Raw genomic sequence first — 20767 nt, 5'->3', positions numbered from 1 at the left:
AAATCAATATTTCCCAGGCTGCACACTCACCTAGCTTCAAATACCCAAATACCCTCCCCCACTGTCCCCCACCCACAGGCCACTGCTTCCCCTAAGGCCCAAGTTGTCTCGAAATAAAGCTGCCTGTAACTGTTCACACCTAGATAATTGGCTCTCCTCTTCCATCTGACTGTAGAGTCCCCATGCCACCCCCAGGGGTAGTTAGAATGCCAGCGAGGATCGGGATGTCTGCAGTACAGATTTTGAAGCAGATCCATGCTCTCTGCATTGAGAAGTGATGCTAGGCTGTGACTGGGGTCCATGGTAGAGGGATAGAGTTGACTCTCAGGAGACAGAAGGAGGGGGGAGAGGAGACAGGCCAAATCTGCCATATTTCTAAACATTCTCTCCCAGCTAGCCTGCGTGATACAGGAAACATATCTGATTCTTGTAAGGATGTCCCATGAACCAGAGAATCAGTTCCCCTCCCCTCCAGGTCACATGTCACACATTTTTATTAGGTTTATTATGTTTGAACTTCTATAAGTTCAAGAGTTAACCAGTTAACCAATAACTTTTTCACTCAGCTCAACAATAATAGACCAAAACCACATCTTAAGCCTAAAACTCAGATCAAAGATATACCTTAGTCTTGTTAGTTACAAAATGACCATAGAGCCAGGTGCTGGTGGTTCACACCTATAATCTAGCTACTTGGTCTGAGGAGTGAGGGAGGCTTGCAGTTTGAGGCTGGCCTGGACAAAAAGTTCACCATCTCAACCACTAGCTAGGTAAAGTGGCATGTGTGCCTCTCATCCAACATAGGCAGAGGCTGAAATCCAGAAAAATCACATCACAGGCAAGTCCAGAAAAGTGTGTCAGACCCACATCTCAAGAGACAAGGCTAACTTTGAGCCAGGCAATAGTGGCTCACACCAGTAATCCAATTACTCAGGAGGCTAAGATCTGAGGTTTGCAGTTCAAAGCCAGCCCAGGCACTAAAAGTCTGTGAGACTCTTACCTCTAATTAACCACCAGAGAACCAAAAGTGGAACTGTGACTCAAAGTGGTAGAGTGGTAGCTTTGAGATTTAAAAAAGCTCAGGGTTCAAGGCCCTGAGTTCAAGCCACATGACAGAAAGAGACAGAGAGAGACAGACAGGCAGAGATGACAGAGGAGAGGCAGGTGGGAGAAAGAGAGACAGACAGACAGACAGAGAGGGAAGGAGAGAGGAGGAAGAAAGGAAGGAAGGAAGGAAGGAAGGAAGGAAGGAAGGAAGGACTAGCTTGGCCTGCTGGTATGTCCATGTCAGTAAATTTACATTTACTGTGGAAAATGTAAGCAGAAGAATCATGGTCTAGGGCCAAGAGTTTGGCCTAGTGGTAAGAGTGCTTGCCTAGCATGCATGAAGACCCAGGTTCGTTTCCTTGGTACCATATACGTAGCAAAAAGCCAGAAGTGGTGCTGTGGCTCAAGTGGTAGAGCCCTAGCCTTGAGAAAATCCAGGGACAGTGCTCAGGCCCTGAGCCCAAGCCCAGGACTGGCAAAAATAAAAAATGAAAATAAATAAATAAATAAATAAATAATAACCAGAGTAGGGGAAGGGAATTTGGCCTAGTGGTAGAGTGTTTGCCTAGCATGCATAAAGGCCAGGGTTCGATTCCTCAGTGCCACATACATAGAAAAAAGCCAGAAGTGGTGTTGTGGCTCAAGAGTTAGAGTTCTAGCCTTGAGAAAGCCCAAGGACAGTGCTCAGGCCCTGAGCTCAAGGCTCAGGACTGGCAATACAATAAAATAACCAGGGTAAAAGGGCTAGAGTTGTAATAGAGTGTCAGCCTAGCAAGTGCAAGGATTTGAGTTTAGACCCAGTACCAAACACACAGACTGTAATAAGAAATGATTCAGTACCCCCCACCCCAGACTGCGGAGAAACAAGAAACGATGAAGAACTGAATAATAACGTAATCCTGGTAATTTGTGTGATACGAAGTGATATTTAACATACATCTTCATGTGACAAATTTCCCACATGTAAAAGTATTTAACAGTGTTACATGGTCTTTCCCACAGAATAAGAAGCTAGGAAGGAGCAAAGCCTGTGTTCCATCTTCCTCAACTCAGTACATCCTGCTCTACCACTTATGATCTGAGGATGTCAGCAAGTTATTTGCCATCTCTAAGCCTGAATTTCATCACCTCCAAAATATAGATAATGATATTTGCTTCTTGGATATAAATTAAAGAGTTAAAGAAGAAAACCTGGCACTCAAATGCTATTACAGCCAAGTCAACTCCAAAATTCTGTGATCCTAAATACAAGGTAATTAGCAAAGATCTCATTGTTTCTCAATTTGATGGAAGAAAATGAGAACGAATCTTTGGTGTGAGCCACCAGGTCCTGTTCTTCACCTGTAACTCTGAAAACTCAGAACTTTTAGCAACCAGCCTATTGCCCTGAGCAGTGAGATCTGACCTATTCTGATGTGACAATACTCAGGCTTTATTCCATGTGGTGCCAATGTTCATTCATGTATTTTGATGCAGGACTTATTAGTGCATTTAATTATAGGGTACCACTCCAGACATGCCAGAGGCAGTATTTATACCATAGCACTTTCTGAAAAAGTTTAATAGGCTTACCTTTAGTTCAAAATTAACACTTTGCAAAAGGCTTATTAATGAAATGGTGTAACCACTATAAGGGTGGTAGAAGACATCTATCAAGAAATGACTTCAGGACAGGAAAGACAAAGAATGATATACAACCCTCCAAGACCCACAACTTGGCGTTTTTCTACTGTCCTGGACTTTGTAGGATCTCAGCTTTCATTTTTTATTTTTTTAAAAGCAATGTCCTCTTTCCCTCAACCCCCAAAGTTCTCTGAAACACAGGCTTCTGAAGCAAAAAGAAAGACAAAACAAAACAAACTAATCACTGTATCTGGGTGGCTGAAAATGCCAGGAGCATCTAGACCAGCAAGGAGCTCAGCTGCTCTGTGACCAAGTCCCAAACGGGCTTAGATCACTTACCTATCAAACTTCTAAAAGAAAGCTAGAAGCTGGGTGACAGTGGTTCACGCCTATAATCCTAGTTACTCAGGAGACTGAGCTCTGAGGATTGCAGTTCTAAACCAGCATGGGCAGAAAAGTTCATGAGACTCTTATCTCCAATAAACCACTCAGAAAAAGCTAGAAGAGGTGCTATGGCTCAAGTGGTAGAGAGCTAGCATTGAGCACAAAGAGGCTTGGGGACAGAGCTTAGGCCCTGAATTCAAGCCTCATGACTGGCAAAATAAAATAAAACAAAGCCAGCTAGGTACTGGTGGCTCATACCTATAATCCTAACCACTCAGGAGGCTCAGATCTAAGGATTGAAGCTTGAAGCCAGCCTGGGCAAAAGAATTGCTGTCTCTATTTCCAGTTAACCGGAAAAGAGCCAAAAGTGAAGATGTGGCTCAAGTGAAAGTTCTAGGCTCTGAGTTTAAACCCTAATACCTTACACACACATACACACAAGCCACATACAGCTGGGTGCTGGTGATTCATACCTGTAATCCTTAGCTACTTCGGAGGCTGAGATGTAAGGATCACACAGTTGGAAGCCAGGCCTGACAGGAAAGTCTATGAAACTCTTATCTCAAGTTAAGTACCAAAAAAGCCAGAAGTAGAGCTGTGGCTTAAGTTGTAAGGGCTAGCATTGAACAAAAACTTAAGAACAGTGTCCCAGAACTAGCACACGCGCGCGCGTGTGCGCACACACACACACACACACAAATATACATACAGATATACACAAACACATACATGTGACTAGAACTATAGGATATATGATTATATATATATATATATACTATATGATACCACTGTATCATGCAGTTCCAACTTGACCCATTTAGAGCAAACACAGAGACTGACAATGCTCATACAATGAAGTAAAAAAAAAATGCATACAAGGAACTGAACCCTATTCTTCAACAATAAGCATATAAGGACATAATAAAAATGGAAGGAGGCTGGGAATGTGGCTTAGTGGTAGAATGCTTGCCTAGCATGTATGAAGTCTTGGGTTTGATTCCTGGTATCATAAACAGAAGTGGTGCTATAGCTCCAGTTGTAGAATCCTAGTCTTAAGCAACATGGAGCTCAGGGATAATGTTTAGGCCCTGAGTTCAAGCCCTAGAACTGGCAAAAAGTTTCTTTCAGACTCAGGACAGATAACTTAGTTGAAGGGTGAAGAGGGGCTCAAGTGTTAAAGTGCTTGGGGAGCAAAAAGAGCCAGAGTTCAATCCCAAAAACGTTCCAGCAAAAAGAAAAAAGAGGGACTGGGAGTTTGGCCCAGAGGTAGAGTGCTTGCCCTAGCATGCACTAAGACCTGGGTTCAATTCCTGGGTACTACATACATAGAAAAAGCTGAAAGTGGTGCTGTGGTTCAAGTGGTAGAGCTCTAGCCTTGAGAAAGCCCTAGGACAGTGTTCAAGCTGCATTCAAGCCCCAGGACTGTGGGGGGTGGGGAAGGGGGAGAGAGTCTTACAGTCATTGTCCATTAAGGGCACATTCTGAACTACTTGTAATTGATACACAGTCAGCCATTGCTTAATGACAAATGCATTCTGAGAAATGCCCCATTAGGCGGTTATGCAAACATCATGGATTGTTAAGAAGTCAGCAGGCACTGTAATCTTCTGGGCCCACAGATGTATAGTGGTCTGTGGTTATGAGGTACATGACTATAGTATGACGCTATGATAAGCTTCGAAGCCACATTGTGGGAGGAGTGGGCAGGACTGGCTATGGGTGTCAGACATATAGCATACTATTCTGCTTTTGAAGTTCTCCATAATTAAAAGCGATAAGGAAGCCAGTGACATTAGAAACTTAAACCTGAATCTTAGCTAATCAGGAGGCTGAGATCTGAGAATCATGATTTAAAGTCAGACTTAAGCAGAAAATCCAAGAGACTCTTATCTCCAATTAGCCAACAAACATCAGTCATGGAGGAGAGGCTCACGTGGTAGAGCGCCAGCCTTCCATGGAAAATCTAAGGAAGCACATAAAGTCCTAAATGGGGGTGACGGGGGTGGGGGTGGGAGAGAGAAGAGGAAGTGAAGTGTTGCGAGAGAAAATTTCATGTATCTGTCTTCCCTGGAGGATATATACCAAAGAGCCAGGAAAAAGGTTGAGAAGGAATCATGGAATAGGATAAAGAAAGACAGAATGGGATGAGAAAAGAGGACAAATTCACTTGGTAATCCCTACTTGTACCTGTGCCCTACCAGCCACACTGATTCAGGAATGAATGAGTCCAAACTTTGTATAATAAGACTCTGAAGGACAAAAGTGGTGGGTATGTATATCCCTGGTTTCTCTATTTCACATCTGGAGACCTGGCAATATGGATCCCTAGAGGGGACCCAGATGTATCTGAGATGTATATGTGGGGGTGTCACCCTACAGAAAATTACAGAGCCCTTGCAGGTACCTCATAGATAATTATCTATGAGTTAAAGAGAATTTCACAACCTTCCCCCAGGCCCACAGTCAAAAGGCAGCTAGGCTAGGATGGACATTTCCTAACGCCAGAACTTCTTTCCAGATTCAGTCCCCACATCAACACAATCAGCTGGGCCAATCCCAGGTCCCTACTGTAGTAATATCCAATGTTGGACATTACTAAAACTTGCTGTAAGTAACTGTCAGCTGACTTCCTGCCTGACAACTTTTGCGTGCACATGTGGTATTCATTATCTTGCTTAACCTATACAGCTCCCTTCAGAGTGATTCAATTATGGCTCTACATTACAGGTCAGTGAACTGAGCTTTGAGGAGATAACTTATCTATGATTATGACTGGTAAGATGGTCCTCACAGAGGTTTTCTACTCCAAAAACCTTCTAGAGCTGTTTTTCTGCCTATGTGAGCACTTGAATTTCTTGGTTTGGTCCCTTGACCATGCCACCTTGTCCTCCAATTTGGGCCCTGATCCTTTCTCAAGCTGCAGGACTCAGCTCATACCACCCTAAAGCCTAACCATACTCATCCCACTTCCACAGCTTTCAAATCCATATCAAGAATTCTTCTGGGGGCTGGAATGTGACTTAGTGGTAGAGTGCTTGCCTACCAGGCATGAAGCCCTGGGTTCGATTTCTCAGTACCACAGAAAAGGCCAGAAGTGGGGCTGTAGCTCAAATGGTAGAATGCCAACCTTGACCAAAAAGGAGCTTAGGGACAGTGTGAGTTCAAGCCCTAGACCTGGAGAAGAAGGAGGAGGAGGAGGAGAGGGAAGAAGGGAAGGAGGGAAGGAGGGAGGGACAGAGGAAGGATGGAAGGAAGGAAGGAAGGAAGGAAGGAAGGAAGGAAGGAAGGAAGGAAGGCAGGCAGGCAGGCAGGCAGGCAAGCTAGCTTCACAGTTTTGGCATTATTTGTATCTCCCCATTACATAAATAATATCTAGTTAAGGGACACATACCATATCCTACCTCTAACTCATTTTTTCAATTAAAAAAAAATTTTCCCCTAACTCACTTATCCTCTACTTATCTACTAAGTAAAACCATTATTATCTCCATTTTACAGATAAGAACAAAGGCCCAGAGGGTGAATGACTTGCTCAAGGTCACATAGCTAAAAACTGAGAAACCCAGGGCTAATTTGCTTAACCACTAGATGTTAGCGGAGCCTAGTGTTTCTTACACCAGAATAGGGGGCTCTTTTTTTTTTTTTAATCACCCAGCTACCTTGCACACAATAGGCACCCAATAATATAGACGGTTTATTTCTCTCTACAGTACATATAACTGTCTCAAATCTGTCTTTCCTCTGGTTCTAAGAGCTATTTCTTTTTTTTTTTTTTTTTTGGCCAGTCCTGGGCTTGAGCTCAGGGCCTGAGCACTGTCCTTGGACTTTCTCAAGGCTAGAGCTCTACCACTTGAGCCTCAGCACCACTTCCGGCTTTTTTCTATGTATGTAGTACCGAGGAATCGAACCCGGGTCTTCGTGCATGCTAGGCAAGCACTTTAACCACTAGGCCAAACTCCTGAGTTATTAAAACAAAGACTAGGGCTAGATGGATATGTAGCTCAGTGGTAGAGGGCTTAACTAGTAACTAGTATGTTTACAACTCTGGGTTGGTGGCTTTCTTCATAATCGTTAAGAAACTAATTCTTGCTGGGCACCAGTGCCTCATGCCTGCAATCCTAGCTACTCAGGAGGCCGAGATGTGAGGATTATGGTTTAAAGCCAGGCAGGGCACACAAAAATGCTTATCTCTGATTAGCAACCAAAAAAGTGGGGCCTGGATTCCAACCAGCATCAAAACAAACCAACCAACAAGCTAAAGCACTCTTTGTAAAGAAAACTTCGGAGCTAAATCACATCAATGCCCTAAGATCCATTAATTTGAAAATTGCCATTTGAAAACCACCAACACCACAGCTAACGTTTGGAGTATATTGGTATTAAGATGCCCCCACTTGGGGGAGGGGGACAATAGGAAACTGAATGTGGTCGGTAAATAAATGCTCCGAGGGAAGGAATAAACAGGCTGCTTGCTAACGGTCCGCAAGCAAGCAAGAGGCACCAAATCCCCTCCCCCAGCACACAGGTGAATTTATTCCTTTAATCCAGGGTTCCAAATCGTGTTGGCTGTTTCCTGGGACAAGAAAGATCTCCCAAAATGCTGGTGAAGGAATTGTTCTGGTCTCTCTGTAGAGGGATGGGGGGTTGTAAACTAGGGGAGAGTTGGGGGGGAGGGGAGGCAGACGGAGTAACGGGCTTTGGCAGCTCCCAAAACAACATCACAATTGTCTTTCTAATCTGGTGATAAATATGCAATTGGGACACTACCCCAGAATTTTCCCCAGGGCCGTCTACCAGCCTCAGGCAAACTTCCCTCTCACTTAACCCCACCTAGCCCAGAATTACCTGGCGCCACTTGGCTTCGAATTTACACCATCTAACAAAGCCTTTAAAGAAATCTCTTCCACGGAATCCAGCCCTAGTTTTAAATCTCAATTCAAAACCAAATGCAACCCAGCCCACCCGTAGAGCCAAACTTTCCCCCCACTTCTCTCCCAATACCTCCAGGCAGTCAAGTGTACTCCCTACCGGAAAGTAACGGCGGCTTTCGCCTCACTAAACTAAGACCTAAGTTCTCCTACCCCAGCCCCTCCTCAGCCAGGGCGCTAGGACTTTCTAGAGGTCCCTAGCAGCCGGGAGCACTTTATACCAGGTGGCACAATAACTAAGCCAAGAGGAACCGAGATTATGTTCTTAATAAAATGTCATCCCTACCTCTTATCTGGCTGAGTCAGTGGAATGAGATTTCTTAATTGGGGGGGGGGGGTAGCAGATACTTTGGACAGGTGATCTTGGAAGTTCTACCTAAGAAAGCACAGATGGACATCCAGCTAAGGCGCTGGGCCATTATTCTCAATGGGGGGGGGGGGCAGAGGCGCGACACTGAACCCTAACAGGGTTACGAGTGCTAAATATAAAAGTGAACCAATCATTGCGACCCCATCCATTTCATCAACTAAAGAATAGTCCGTGTCTAACTCGCGCACGCGCGCGACACCGAGTATAGCTGTGGTCACAAGAGGCCTACTGTGTGCCAAGATGCCCACTGGCTTTTCCGGAGGGTGTAAACTGCCTCTCTCTCTCTCTCTCTCTCTCTTTCTCTCTCTCTCTCTCTCTCTCTCTCAATCTCTCTCTCCCCCCCCCCTCGCCCCTCCTCGGCCAGTTTTTGAGCCACAAAACTGGCAGAAGGGAAGTAACCATGCTAGGCCTCGGCAGTTTCCAGCACCAATCGGAGACACCTAGGCGTCCGGCATCCGCGTCGGGAGCCAGCCTCCTGGAGCCGCGGCACCCGTGACCGGGCGCACCCAGGAACCCTGGCCGCCGCCCAGGGGGGCAGGGACAGGGGTAGGGGCAGGTGCCGGTGCCCGAGAGCCGCGACCCGCCGGGTTAGGGCGCGGGGTGCCCGGGGTGCGCGGGCGGGCGGGCGCGGCAGGGAGGGGCGCCGAGCCCCCGGGAGCTCGACGCCAGGGCGTGGCGCAGGTGGCGGCGAGGGCAGAGTCGACACCCTACCTTGATTTTTGACCTGGCAACCGGGCGCTGCTGCTTCGGCGCCAGATGTCCATCTGGGCTCTCGGCCTGGTGGGGTTCGGGGGTGTCACAGTCCGGGGCGCGCGGTGACAAGCTGCTCTCGCCGCTCCCCGGTTCCCCGGAGCTGCTGCCGCCGCTGCCTCCGCCGCCGCCGCCGCCACCGCTGCTGCCGCCGTCGCTACGACAGTCCTCGGGGGGATCGCGGAGCAGGCAGCCCAAGCCCACTGTGGGGAGGGGGGGAGGAAGAGGTCGCACCCCGACACCCACACGAGCGATGTCAGGTCCCGGAGCCGGAGGCAGTTTTGACCAGCGGGTGGTGCCACCCCCGCCCCGCCCCACCCCGGGACCTGGGCACCTGGCCAAGTGGGCAACGTCGCGGGGGCAGGCGAGTAAATCTCCCCCGCCGCCCCCCACAACCTAGCTGGGGGTGCTGGGGAGCCGATCCTCACCCACCCACTCCCCAACACCGATGCCCACGAGGAACCGAGGGCCACGCGGGGTGGAGGAGGTCCCCCGAGTGCCAAGTTTCCCTGTGCGCCCCTGGCGGGGGGGGGGTCTGACCTCTCCCCACCTAGCTCGGGGCGGAGGGGGGGCGGGAAGGTGGCGGAGCTCTCCGCACTTCCCTGGGTGAACCCTTATTGTCCTTCAACCCGCTTCCTGGGACACCTTGGCCCGCGCTGCAGCCAACGGTCCCGCGCCGCCGGGCAAATAGAGGCTCCGACTAGGGGGAAGGGATCTCGGCGTCGCCCGGGCTTCTCAGGCTCGTTTGCATCATCTTTCCTCCTTAGGGGAAGGAAGCCCCCCCTCTCTCTTTTAAAGTCCGCAACCGAAAGAGGGAGGAAGGTGGGGAGCCCAACTCTGGCCCAAAGACTGAGCAAACCCGGCCACCCCGGCCCCCAGCCCGGGCGCCGGGTTCCCGGGCCCGGCCCCCGCGCCGCGCTCACCTGGGATGTAGGTGTCTGCCCTTTTCTCATCCGGGAGCTCATCCCAACTGCGGACCGAGCCTCCGGGGTTCCTCCTCTTCACCAGGAAGACTTTGGGCATGGTGAGGAGCCCCTCTCTGGAGGGCGGACCCTCCCCTGGCTCTGGCGGCTTTCGGCTAGGGGCGGCGGCGGCTGGGTCCCCGGCTCCCGGCGTCCGGAGCCCACCTTCCCGCCTCGCCGGCCCTCTTCCTCCACCCCTCTTGCCGCTGTGTTGCCCGGGCCTCTCTTTCCCCCCCTCCTTCCTCCCCCACCTTTCTCACTCCCGGCGACTCCCAGCCTCCAGGCTCGGCGACACCTATGCCTTAAATCGCGGGTGATACCACGCCGGGGAAAAAGTTTCATAAGGTGAAATAGAAAAGGCACCAGGAAACTTGGGAGCGAGCATGCGCCCTGCAACATAACGGTGTCAACAAGCTCGCTACCTGTCCGACCGGTTCCGGCGGCCGGGGCTGCCTGTTCCAGCCCTTCCTTAGGCATGAATGTTTGCAAAAGAATTTAACGTCTGATTCGTCCCCACTCCTCTTTTTCAAAAAAAAAAAAAAAGGAAGAACTTAAAAAAAAATCAACCCCCCTGCCTCCTTTCCCCATCAGCGTGCACTTCAACAAACGAATATCTTTTAAAGTAAAATTCTAGATCCGCTTTCCCGGGCACCAACCCCCTCCCATAAATCAGGGTCTCTCACAAGCTGTTTCCCTCTCTCCCCCACCAACATACACCAGTGGATTTGTCTTTGATGTAAAACAAACAAACAAACAAAAATGGCTTTGTGGATTGTATCCAGGGCTTGCTGAAGTCTCGATGGTCGGGAGTGGGAGGCGGAGGGAGACGCTGCGTGGTAAAGGGGGAAATTGGGAGTTTTAAATGGACCAGCAGTCTGCCACAAAGCCCCTCAGTCAACACAAGGAGGATACTTCGTAAAGGTCCGCACCTGCAGGAGCAGAAAAACGGTGTGCTCCCCCAAAGCAGCCGTCCACTCCAAGACCCTGCGCCTCAACAGCTCCCTCACCCCCCACAAATAAACCACACAATGGAAACGAAAGCCAGGTGTCGATTACGCACACAGAGCTTCAAAGCAAGTCTCCCGTCCTCACCCTTTCCCGTTATAGCTGTCTCTGGATAGCCATCCCAGCCCCAAAATCATGGGGCTGGGAAATACCTTTCTTTCCAGAAAGCCAATCATTGAAGGTAGGTAACGCCCTCTCCACGGCTCAACCGGGGAGATGAATGGAAACCTTTCTTTTTTGTTTTACTTTTCCCTCTATCTTTATTCTGGAAGGGAGTGTGGAGACGATGAGGGACAAAGTTGGTTTAAATATATATATATGAAAGAAAGAAAAGAAAAAGAAAGGTGCTAGTTTCCAAGTGCACCTTGTACTCGTGTTGGGGGGCCTCACTGCCCCTCCAGGGCCCTGTGGCAGTGCGCTCTTGGCAGTCCACACAGCCGGATGGCCGCGGGCGCCCGTCCGGCGAGGAGGGTGGTCAGAAGTGTGCCAGCTGCGGGGCGCTCCGGGGCGCGCCCGGCCAGCGGTTTCCCGGCATCCGCAGCTCACAAAACCGGCCTCCTCACCTGCCTGCAACCTGGGGCGGCGCACCTAGTCTACGAGGCCCTGGAATCAACACAGAGAGGTTCCCCCCACCCCTCGCCAACCTCCCCCTGCCGCCTTGGGGACACTGCAGCCTGGTAACGGATTTCTTGGCTCGGCTGGAGTATTCTCGAGGCGCACGGAGAGGAGAGGGGCCAGGCAGCTCCGTTGGGGCTGTGAAATAGACACCGACTCATCGTCGCTCCAGAGCTGCCCTCAAGGATTCACCTCAGTCTGGAGTCAACTCAGAATTCTAGATTTTTCTCGGAGAGACAAAACCATGTAAGAATGGAAAAGGACTTTGATCCCCGATGAACTGGTGGAGGGAGACGTGTCTTACTGCTGCACAAGGAAACCAGGCGCGATTCTTGGCCACGAGGCTGGTGGCGCAGCTTCTGGGAGACTCTCTAGATGTATTTTTTTTTTTTTTTTGCCAGTCCTGGGCTTGAGCTCAGGGCCTGAGCCCTGTCCTTGAGCCCTGTCCTTGGACTTTCTCAAGGCTAGATCTCTACCACTTGAGCCTCAGCACCACTTCTGGCTTTTTTCTATGTATGTGGTACCGAGGAATTGAACCCAGGTCTTCGTGCATGCTAGGCAAGTACTCTATCACTAGGCCAAACTCCCGGCCCTCTAGATGTATTTTTATCTGCCAATAAACGAGGTTTTCTAGAGAGAAAGAGCCTGGCTGAATGAAAGAGAAAAAAAAGTAAAATTATGAATTTCCCATCTGTTCGTTTGTTGTTTTTGCCAGTCCTGGGGCTGGCTTGAACTCAGGGTTTGGGCACTGACCCTGAGCTTTTTTTTTTTTTTTTTTTTTTTTTCTTCTCAAAGCTGGCTAGCACTCTTATCACTTGAGGAATCGAACCCAGGCTTCATGCATGCTAAGTCAGCACTCTGCACCTAAGCCACAATCCCAGCCTTACTCCCCCATCTTAAAGGGTCTTCAAAAGTTCATTCAAATTTCCTTAGGTTATCCAAGAAGCAGTTAATTCTATTAATTAAGTTTGCTTTTTTATATTTAAAAAACTGGATTTCAAATTGATGAGTGCCTGGACCAGTTGGTCTACTTCTGAAAATATTTGAAAGTATTATAAAAGTATAGGATATATGCCTAGAAATCTCAAAAATCAATGCAAACTTTTGGGCTTTGGGAATAGAGAATAGCAGATGATTTCATTTCATTTTATGATTGCTGGGTATTTATTCAGAAGAAATGAATTGTAATGTGTTTTTTATTTTATATTTTCTGTTTTAATTGCTATTTTAAAGGCAAAGCACAGAGGGGTTACAGTTACATGAGTCAAGTAATGAATACATGTCTTTTGGGACAATATCACCCCTTTCCTTACTCTTTCCCAGTTTTTCCCTCCCATCTAATGTGTGTTTTCATTCTCTTTTATTTTCAATCAGACCTGATAGGTATTTATGAATATTGTTAGCATATGCAAAACTCCAACTTTTGCCTTTGCTGCAGCCTTAAAAGTAGAATATAAGGGGCCAGGAGCATAGCCTAGTGGTAGAGTGCTTATCTAGCATGAAGCCCTGAGTTCCATTCCTCAGTACCACATACTCAGAAAAAGCTGGAAGTGGCACTGTGGTTCAAGTGGCAAAGCACTAGCATCCAAGGACAGTGCCCAGGCCCTGAGTTCAAGCCCCAGGACTGACATATATATATATATATATATATATATATATATATATATATATCCTTTGAATACTTCCAGTGCTCAGAAGCTCCTTATCTCAAATATCTATTGAGATACCCAAGTAATCTATCATCAAACAGCACTGATGCAATAATATTTTTCCAGGGTTATCGAGACCTTCTTCCTTGTCCATTCATATTGCCTCTCCTTATATCTTCGGAGCAGCTAAGATTATCTCTGACTCCCCTTCTTGCATAGGCCCACTCTACCTTCAAGTCTGCCCTGATAATTCTCCAAGTTTGAGGCAGCAGTCATTTGTGGGAGTTTTGTTTGTTCTGCTTATTGAGAGTCTGGTCTTGGTTTCCAAGCTGATCTCAAAATTCTCAGTCCTGCTTCAGCTTCAAAAATGACTTAATTTCTCCAGTAATGTACAATCAAGTAGAAAACAGTCAGGTACAAACCTGTTCTGTGGCATGATTCATTTAGGTTTGTTATTTTTTTTTTCAGAGTGCTCTTTTGTTGTTGACTTTCTGTTTTATTTGTTTGTTTGTTTGTTGAAACAGTGTCTCCTTATGCAGCCCAGACTTACCTGGAACTTGAGGTCCTTTTTCAGCATCCCAAATGCTGGATTGCAGACTGGTCCACCATTCCTGGCTTGATATATGTTGTTACAAACTGACCCATTTGTGGAAGGAGAGCCCAGTAACAAAAAAACCTGCCAGGTCTCACCACTCCACTAAACATTAGATCAACTTTCTTACAAGTACCAAGAGAATAAAGGAAGAAATAAGAGCACAAAGATTTTAATATAATTTTTTCTTGGATGGTCATGGAGCTTGAACACCAGGCTGGGGGGCTGTCCCTGAGCTCTTTCTCTCAAGCTTGAGCTCTACCAGTTTGAGGCACAACTGTGAGTGATTTTCTGGGTGGTTTTGGAGCTAAGAGTCTCAGAGATGTTCATACCTGAGCTGGCTTTGAACAATGATCCTCAAATTGAAGCCTCTTGAGTAGCTAGGATTACAGGCATGAGCCACCAACAACGGATGCCTTTTACATCATTTTTAAGTTAACCTACATTACACGGGTCTCAAGGAAAAAGATAAAGTTGTCATTTGTAAGCAAAACAATTGTTTCCACAAATAACCCAGAAGAATCTAGGAGTAAGTTTTTAGAATTAATAAGAGAAATGATGACGTCATTGCAGAGAAAATTTATATGTATCAATTGCATTTCTAAATGTCAGCAACAGCAAAGAAAAAATGACTTGCAATAACAACAAAAAATAAAAAGCATCTCAAAATGAATTTTCAAAATATCACACAATAGGCCAGGAGCGTAGCCTAGTGGTAGAGTGCTCACGTAGCATTCATGAAGCTCTGGGTTCGATTCTTTGGTACCACATATACAGAAAAAGCTGGCACTATAGCTCAAGTGGCAGAGCACTAGCCTTGAGCAAAAAGGGTCCAAGGACAGTGCCCAGGCCCTGAGTTCAAGCACCAGGACTGGCAAAAAAAAAATTCACACAAGCTCATAGTGAATAAACTTAGAAAAAATTTCATTGGAAGCCATTAAAGAGGATACTAAATGGAAGAATTTATCCTACTAACAAACTTGGAGGATTCAGAATCACAAATTTTATTTTATTTTTTTTCCAGTCTTGGGTCTTAAACTTAGGGCTTAAACACTGTCTTTGGACACTATTGCTCAAGGCTAGTAGTACTCTGCCACTTGAGCCACAGTGCTTCTTTGGGCTTTTTCTGTGCATCCACACGCACCAAGGACTTGAATCCAGGGCTTTCTGCATGCTAGTCAAGCACATTACTACTAGGCCATACTGGCATCACAAATTTTAAATTTCCAACTTAACCCATAGATTTTATTTTTTTTTTGCAAGTCCTGGGGCTTGAACTCAAGCTGGACGCTGATTGTCTTTGAGCTTTCTCAAGGCTAGTACTCTACCACTTGAGTGACAGCACCATTTCCAACTTTTTCTGTGTATGTGGTACCAAGGAATCAAACCCAGGGTTTCATGTATGCTAGGCAAGCACTCTACCACTAGACCACACTCCTGGCCCAGACTTTTAAATTTTATTTATTCATTCATTCAGCATTGCATAACTAAATGAATGATTAAATAAATAATGCATTCTAGGGAATGAATTATTGCTCTACCACTGAGCAATACCTCAGTCTTCATCTGCAGGTTTTGTGGGATGTAACAAACTTGCCTAAAATGTTTATGAGGGCCAGGAGTGTAGCCTAGTGGTAGAATGCTTACCTAGCATGCACAAAGGAAGCCTGGGTTCAATTCTTCAGTACTGCATATACAGAAAGCTGGGTATGGTGGCTTATGCCTACTCGGGGGGATGAGATCTGAGGATCATGGTTCAAAGCCAGCCTGAGCACTTAAAAAAAAAATCCAGAAGTGGTGCTATGGCTCAAATGATAGAGCTCAGGACAGTACATGGATCCTGAGTTCAAGCTCTAGAACTAATAAATTAAAGTGTTGGAGATAACAGTGTTGTTTTTTTTTTAAATCCAGAAGTGGGAGTTTGGTCTAGTGGTAGAGTGCTTGCCTAGCAATCATGAAGACCTGGGTACAATTCCTCAGTACCATTTATATAGAAAAGGCCCATGTGGTGCTGTGGCTCAAATGGTAGAGCTCTAGCCTTGAAAAAGCCCAAGGACAGTGCTCAGGCCCTGAGTTCAACCCAGTACTGGGAAAAAAAAAATCCAGAAGGAATGGGGTCCGGAGTTTGGCCTAGTGGTAGAGTGCTTGCCTAGCATGCACAAAGACCCAGGTTCAGTTCCTTAGTATTGCATACATAGAAAAAGCTGGAAGTGGTACTGTGGCTCACGTGGTAGAGCTCTAGCCTTGAGGAAAAACCCAAGAACAGTGTTGAGGCCTGGAGCTCAAACCCAGGACTGACCAAAAAAAAATCCAGAAAGGAAAATCATGTGGACTTGATGGATCAGATACCAGTAGAAATTAAATTGTGGGGCCTGGAATTTGGCCTCGTGGTAGAGTGCTTGTCTAGCATGCACAAAGACCCAGGTTCAGTTCCTTGGTACTGCATACATAGAAAAAGCTGGAAGTGGTGCTGTGGCTCATGTGGCCCTGAGCTTAAGCCCAACACTGGCAAAAAAAAAAAAAAGGAAGGAAGAGAGGGAGAAAGAAAGAAAATTAAATGGTGTGGGATTGATGCTCTTTAGCTCTTTGATAAGCATATGCTAGGATACAAAGAACACACAGGCTGTGCTTCACAGGATCCAGAAACCCTTTGTCCCACGGTGGGATATCTTATGTTGAGGACACCATCTCCTGAGACTTACTCTGTCTATTAGAACTGAGTAAAAAGAACTTAGAAACGAAGGTCTCTTGTTTCCTTCCCACTGTCAAGATATATTTGCTTCTAAAGCAGTACTAGAAAGGAGGAATCTACCTGCTTCAAGTCTACCTGAGGAAGACATCTAGTGTTTCCACCTGCTCTCCAGATCCCTTCCATCATGGTCCAGTACTTGCAGTCTCATTTCCATGGGAAGTTCTGTTTCCCCACTCTCAGCCTGTGCAGATCTAGACAGACTGACTCCACCCTTCCTGGGGTTCTAATTAGAGTCTTCTGTCAACCTGGCCACTGTGATTGCTTCCAGGGCAGACATGAGACCCAAACAGAACTGGCTCTGTGGATTAGCAATGATTGAAACTCATTCTCCTGAGAGGAGGGAAAGGATATTATCAAGTCTAGCAATGGGCAACCATCTCTGCCACCTAAGAAAGATACCAACAGAGGAAAGCAAAGCCAAGAGATACAGAAAGACTGAATCCTCCACATGGCACTGGGTCCAGCCCTGTAGAAGCAATATCTCCCCCTTTACCCTTGAAGTGAGCAAATAAATTATCTCCTTCCATCCTCTCTTTTCTTTTTTCTTTTTTTGGCCAGTCCTGGGGCTTGAACTCAGGACCTGAATGCTATCCTTGGGCTTTCCTCAAGCCTAGGGCTCTAGCACTTGAGCCACAGCACCACTTTCAGCTTTTTTCTATGTATGTGATCCTGAGGAATCGAACCTGGATCTTCGTTCATGCTGGGCAAGCACTCTACCACTAGGCTGAACTCCTTGCCCCATCCGATCTTTTCTTAAGAAAAGATCTAAAGATCCTACTATGTATCCCAGGCTGGCTAAGAACTCAAGATCTACTCTCTCTCTCTCTTATCTGTTCTTCTAATAACCAATGGAAAGGACTGTGAACTAGATGCTGGTTCTCCAAAGGATGCTGAAGCCTAATGTCTTTAGTTTACTCTCTTAAGACATGGGGCTGGACTCTGTAAATTAAGACGATACATAATAAAACAACAAATCTCCATCATTACCGGGGGGGGGGGGGTAACTATAAAATGTAATCAAGTGGCTTGAGACTGATTCACTTAGAAGAACGATTAAATATGCTTAAGATACTTATAAAGTGTATGTGAACCCAGATTCATAAACTTATATCTGCAGATGATGGCATGTGACTTAAGTCTTGGTTTGTCATGACCCTCCTCCCCACACTGCCAGATCTCATCTTCTAGATCAACATTTCTCCCTCCCTCATGAACCTGTGTCCATACCTCTCCCTGACTCATGATCTTACCTTTTTTTTTGTCAGTCATGGGACTTGAACTCTGGGCCTGGGCACTGTCCCTAAGCTCTTCAGCTCAAGGCTACTTAACCTTACCACTTGAGCCACAGTGCCACTTTCAGTTTTCTGGTTGTTAATTGGAGATATCCGTCTCATGGGCTTTGTAGTACCTGGACAGGCTTTTGAACCAAGATCCTCAGATCTCAGCTTCCTGAGTAGCTAGGATTACAGATGTAAGCCAACTAGCCGGCTTGATCTTGTCTTTCTTTAAAGACTGTAATTGAGGGGGCCGGCAGTTTGGCCTAGTGGTAGAGTGCTTGCCTAGCATGCACGAACCCAGGTTCAATTCCTCAGCACCACATACACAGAAAAAGCCAGAAGTGGTGCAGTAGCTCAGGTGGTAGAGCTCTAGCCTTGAGAAAACCCAAGGACAGTGCTCAGGCCCTGAGTTCAAGCCCAGGAACGGCAAAAAAAAAAAAAAAGACTGTAATAGAGGTAGATTCAAGAGCCTGCTCTCTCAGTCTAGCTATCTTCAAAGACAAGAAAGCAAAGAAGGGCTAGCTTATTGGTCATAAAGAGAAAGAATTACAATTACTACTACTACACACACACACACACACACACGCACACACACGCACACACGAATGTCTCAATTTTCTTACACGGTTTCTACAAGTTAACTCATGATCATTACTTGTCATCTCTGCCTGTCTGAGGAATATTTCATTGGACTGTGGTAAATATTAACACGAAATTGAGAAAGTTATTTTTCTTTGATCTTTCTGATTAGACTCAGTCAAAAAGCCTTCCCTTAATGACAATTGGTTTTACTATCTTTTTTTTTCAGTTCTGTGCTTGAGCTCTGGGCCTGAGCATTGTCCTTGGGCTTTCTCAAGGCTAGAGCTCTACCACTTGAGCCTCAGCACCACTTCCAGCTTTTTTCTATGTATGTGGTACCAAGGAATCCAACCTGGGTCTTTGTGCATGCTAGGCAAGTACTTTACCACTAGGTCAAACTCCAGGTCCCAATGCAATCTTCTGTGTAAAGAAACCCCAAAACATTATGGGCCGGTGTCTATATTTTCTACTACAGTGACCCTTGCCCTAACAACAACAACAACAACAACAACAAAAAGCAAAAACAAACAAAAACTTTATATTTTTAAAAATTGCAAGCTGGTTATAGTTGTATATAGCTGTATATATCCATAGTCCAGCTAAAAATAGGAAGATGGCAGTCTGAGGCCAGCCAGCTAAGAAGTCTAAGATTCTATTTATCTATTTATTTATTTATTTTGTGGGTTTTAGGGCTTGAACTTGGCCGGGGTGCTGTCCCTCAGCTCTTTACCTCATGGCTATCACCCTATCCCTGGTCTGGGCATTGTCCCTGAGCTCTTCAACTCAAGGCTACCACCATATCCTTGAGCCAAGCTCCACTTTCTATTTTCTAGAGGTTAACTGCAAATAAGAGTCTCAGGTCCTTTTGTGTCAGGGCTGACTTTGAACCTTGATCCTCAGATCTCAGCCTCCTGACTATCTAGGATTACCGGCATGAGCCAGCTAAAATCCTATTTAGAAAATAACTAAAAGCAAAAAGGTTAGAGTTGTAGCTCACAGGGTAAGACCATTAGTTCAAACTCCAGTAAACCACACTCCCCCCCAAAAAATTTATGTATTTGTTTCTTACATTTAAAGTTACAAAGGCAACAGAAGAAGAATAAGGAAGAGCCAGGGGCTGTGGCTCACACCTGTAATTCTAGTCACTCAGGGGGCTGAGAACTGAGGATCATAGTTCAAAGCCAGCCAGGCCACTAAAGATGGTGAGATGCTTATCTCCAATTAATCACTAAAAAACAGGAAGTGGGCTGTGGCTCCAGGGGTAGGGTGGTGGCCTTGAGCTGAAGAGCTCAGGGACAGTAGCCAGGCCTGGAGTTCAAGCACTATGAACCACAAAAAAAAAAAAAAAAAAGTTGCCATTGGCTAGGTGCTGGTGCTCATGCCTGTAATCCTAGCTACTAAGGAGTCTGAGAGCTGAGGATCGTGGTTCAAAGCCAGCACTAAAGTCCATGAGACTCTTATCTTTAATTAATCACCAGAAACCCAAAGTGTTGCGGTGCTCAAAAGTGTAGAGTTCTAGACTTGAGCTAAAGAGCTCAGAGACAGTGTCCAAGGCCCAGAGTTCAAGCCCTAAGACAGAAAAAGAAGAGGAAGAGGAAGAAGAACAGAAATATGCTTTTGGGGGATTGGAGGGAAAAATTGGGAGAGTCAGGGAAGGGGTGACACTGCCAAAAAGAAACATACTCTAACTGACTTACATAACTGTAACCCCTCTGTAGACCACCTTTCTAATACTTTTTTTTTTAGATAGCTAGAAGACAAATTACAACTCTGCTTAACTATCTTATATGAGGGCCCAGGAGTTTGGCCTAGTGGTAGAGGGCTTGCCTAGCATGAACGAAGACCGGGGTTCAATTCCTCTGAACTATATACATAGAAAAAGCTGGAAGTGGTGCTGTGGCTCAAGTGGTAGAGTGCTAGCCTTGAAAAAGCCTAAGGACAGAGCTTAGGCCCTGAGTTCAAGCCTCAGGACTGGCAAAAAAAAATTAAATCTTAACTGGTTTTATTTTCAAGAATTGAGTGACACTTCATTCCATAAAATAGAAAGACTTTCTCAGTGGACTGGGCAGTGGAAGTTAGTTACAGACTGAAAAGTACTGAATAAAGTAGAAATGAAACAAAAAATGCTGATCAGTCATTTTAAAGTTCTCTTCCTTCTAAGGCAGGGGTATGGACACCAGAATAGGAAAATAGTTGACTAGTTAATAGCTAACTACATCAGGTGTATATTTTTG

At 46.2% G+C, this 20767-nt stretch overlaps 1 protein-coding gene across 1 annotated transcript in view; it reads right to left on the bottom strand.

Moving 5' to 3' along the window:
- Positions 1-10304, bottom strand: part of Ovol2 (ovo like zinc finger 2) — a 29176-nt gene extending 18872 nt beyond the window's left edge. Inside the window, exons 1-2 of the mRNA XM_090352776.1 lie at positions 10026-10304; positions 9064-9305 (exon numbers count right to left, since the gene is read on the bottom strand). Of these exons, the coding sequence (XP_090208902.1) occupies positions 9064-9305; positions 10026-10125 (342 nt within the window). The 5' untranslated portion in view covers positions 10126-10304. The remainder of the gene's footprint in view (positions 1-9063; positions 9306-10025) is intronic.
- Between the last annotated feature and the right edge of the window lie 10463 nt (positions 10305-20767).

The sequence above is a fragment of the Megascapheus bottae genome, chromosome 18 (assembly GCF_031878675.1).
Source record: "Megascapheus bottae isolate mThoBot1 chromosome 18, mThoBot2.hap1, whole genome shotgun sequence".
Lineage (NCBI taxonomy): Eukaryota > Metazoa > Chordata > Mammalia > Rodentia > Geomyidae > Megascapheus > Megascapheus bottae.
The sequence above is the reverse complement of the archived record's forward strand: the minus strand, read 5'-3'. Positions and strand labels throughout refer to the sequence as shown.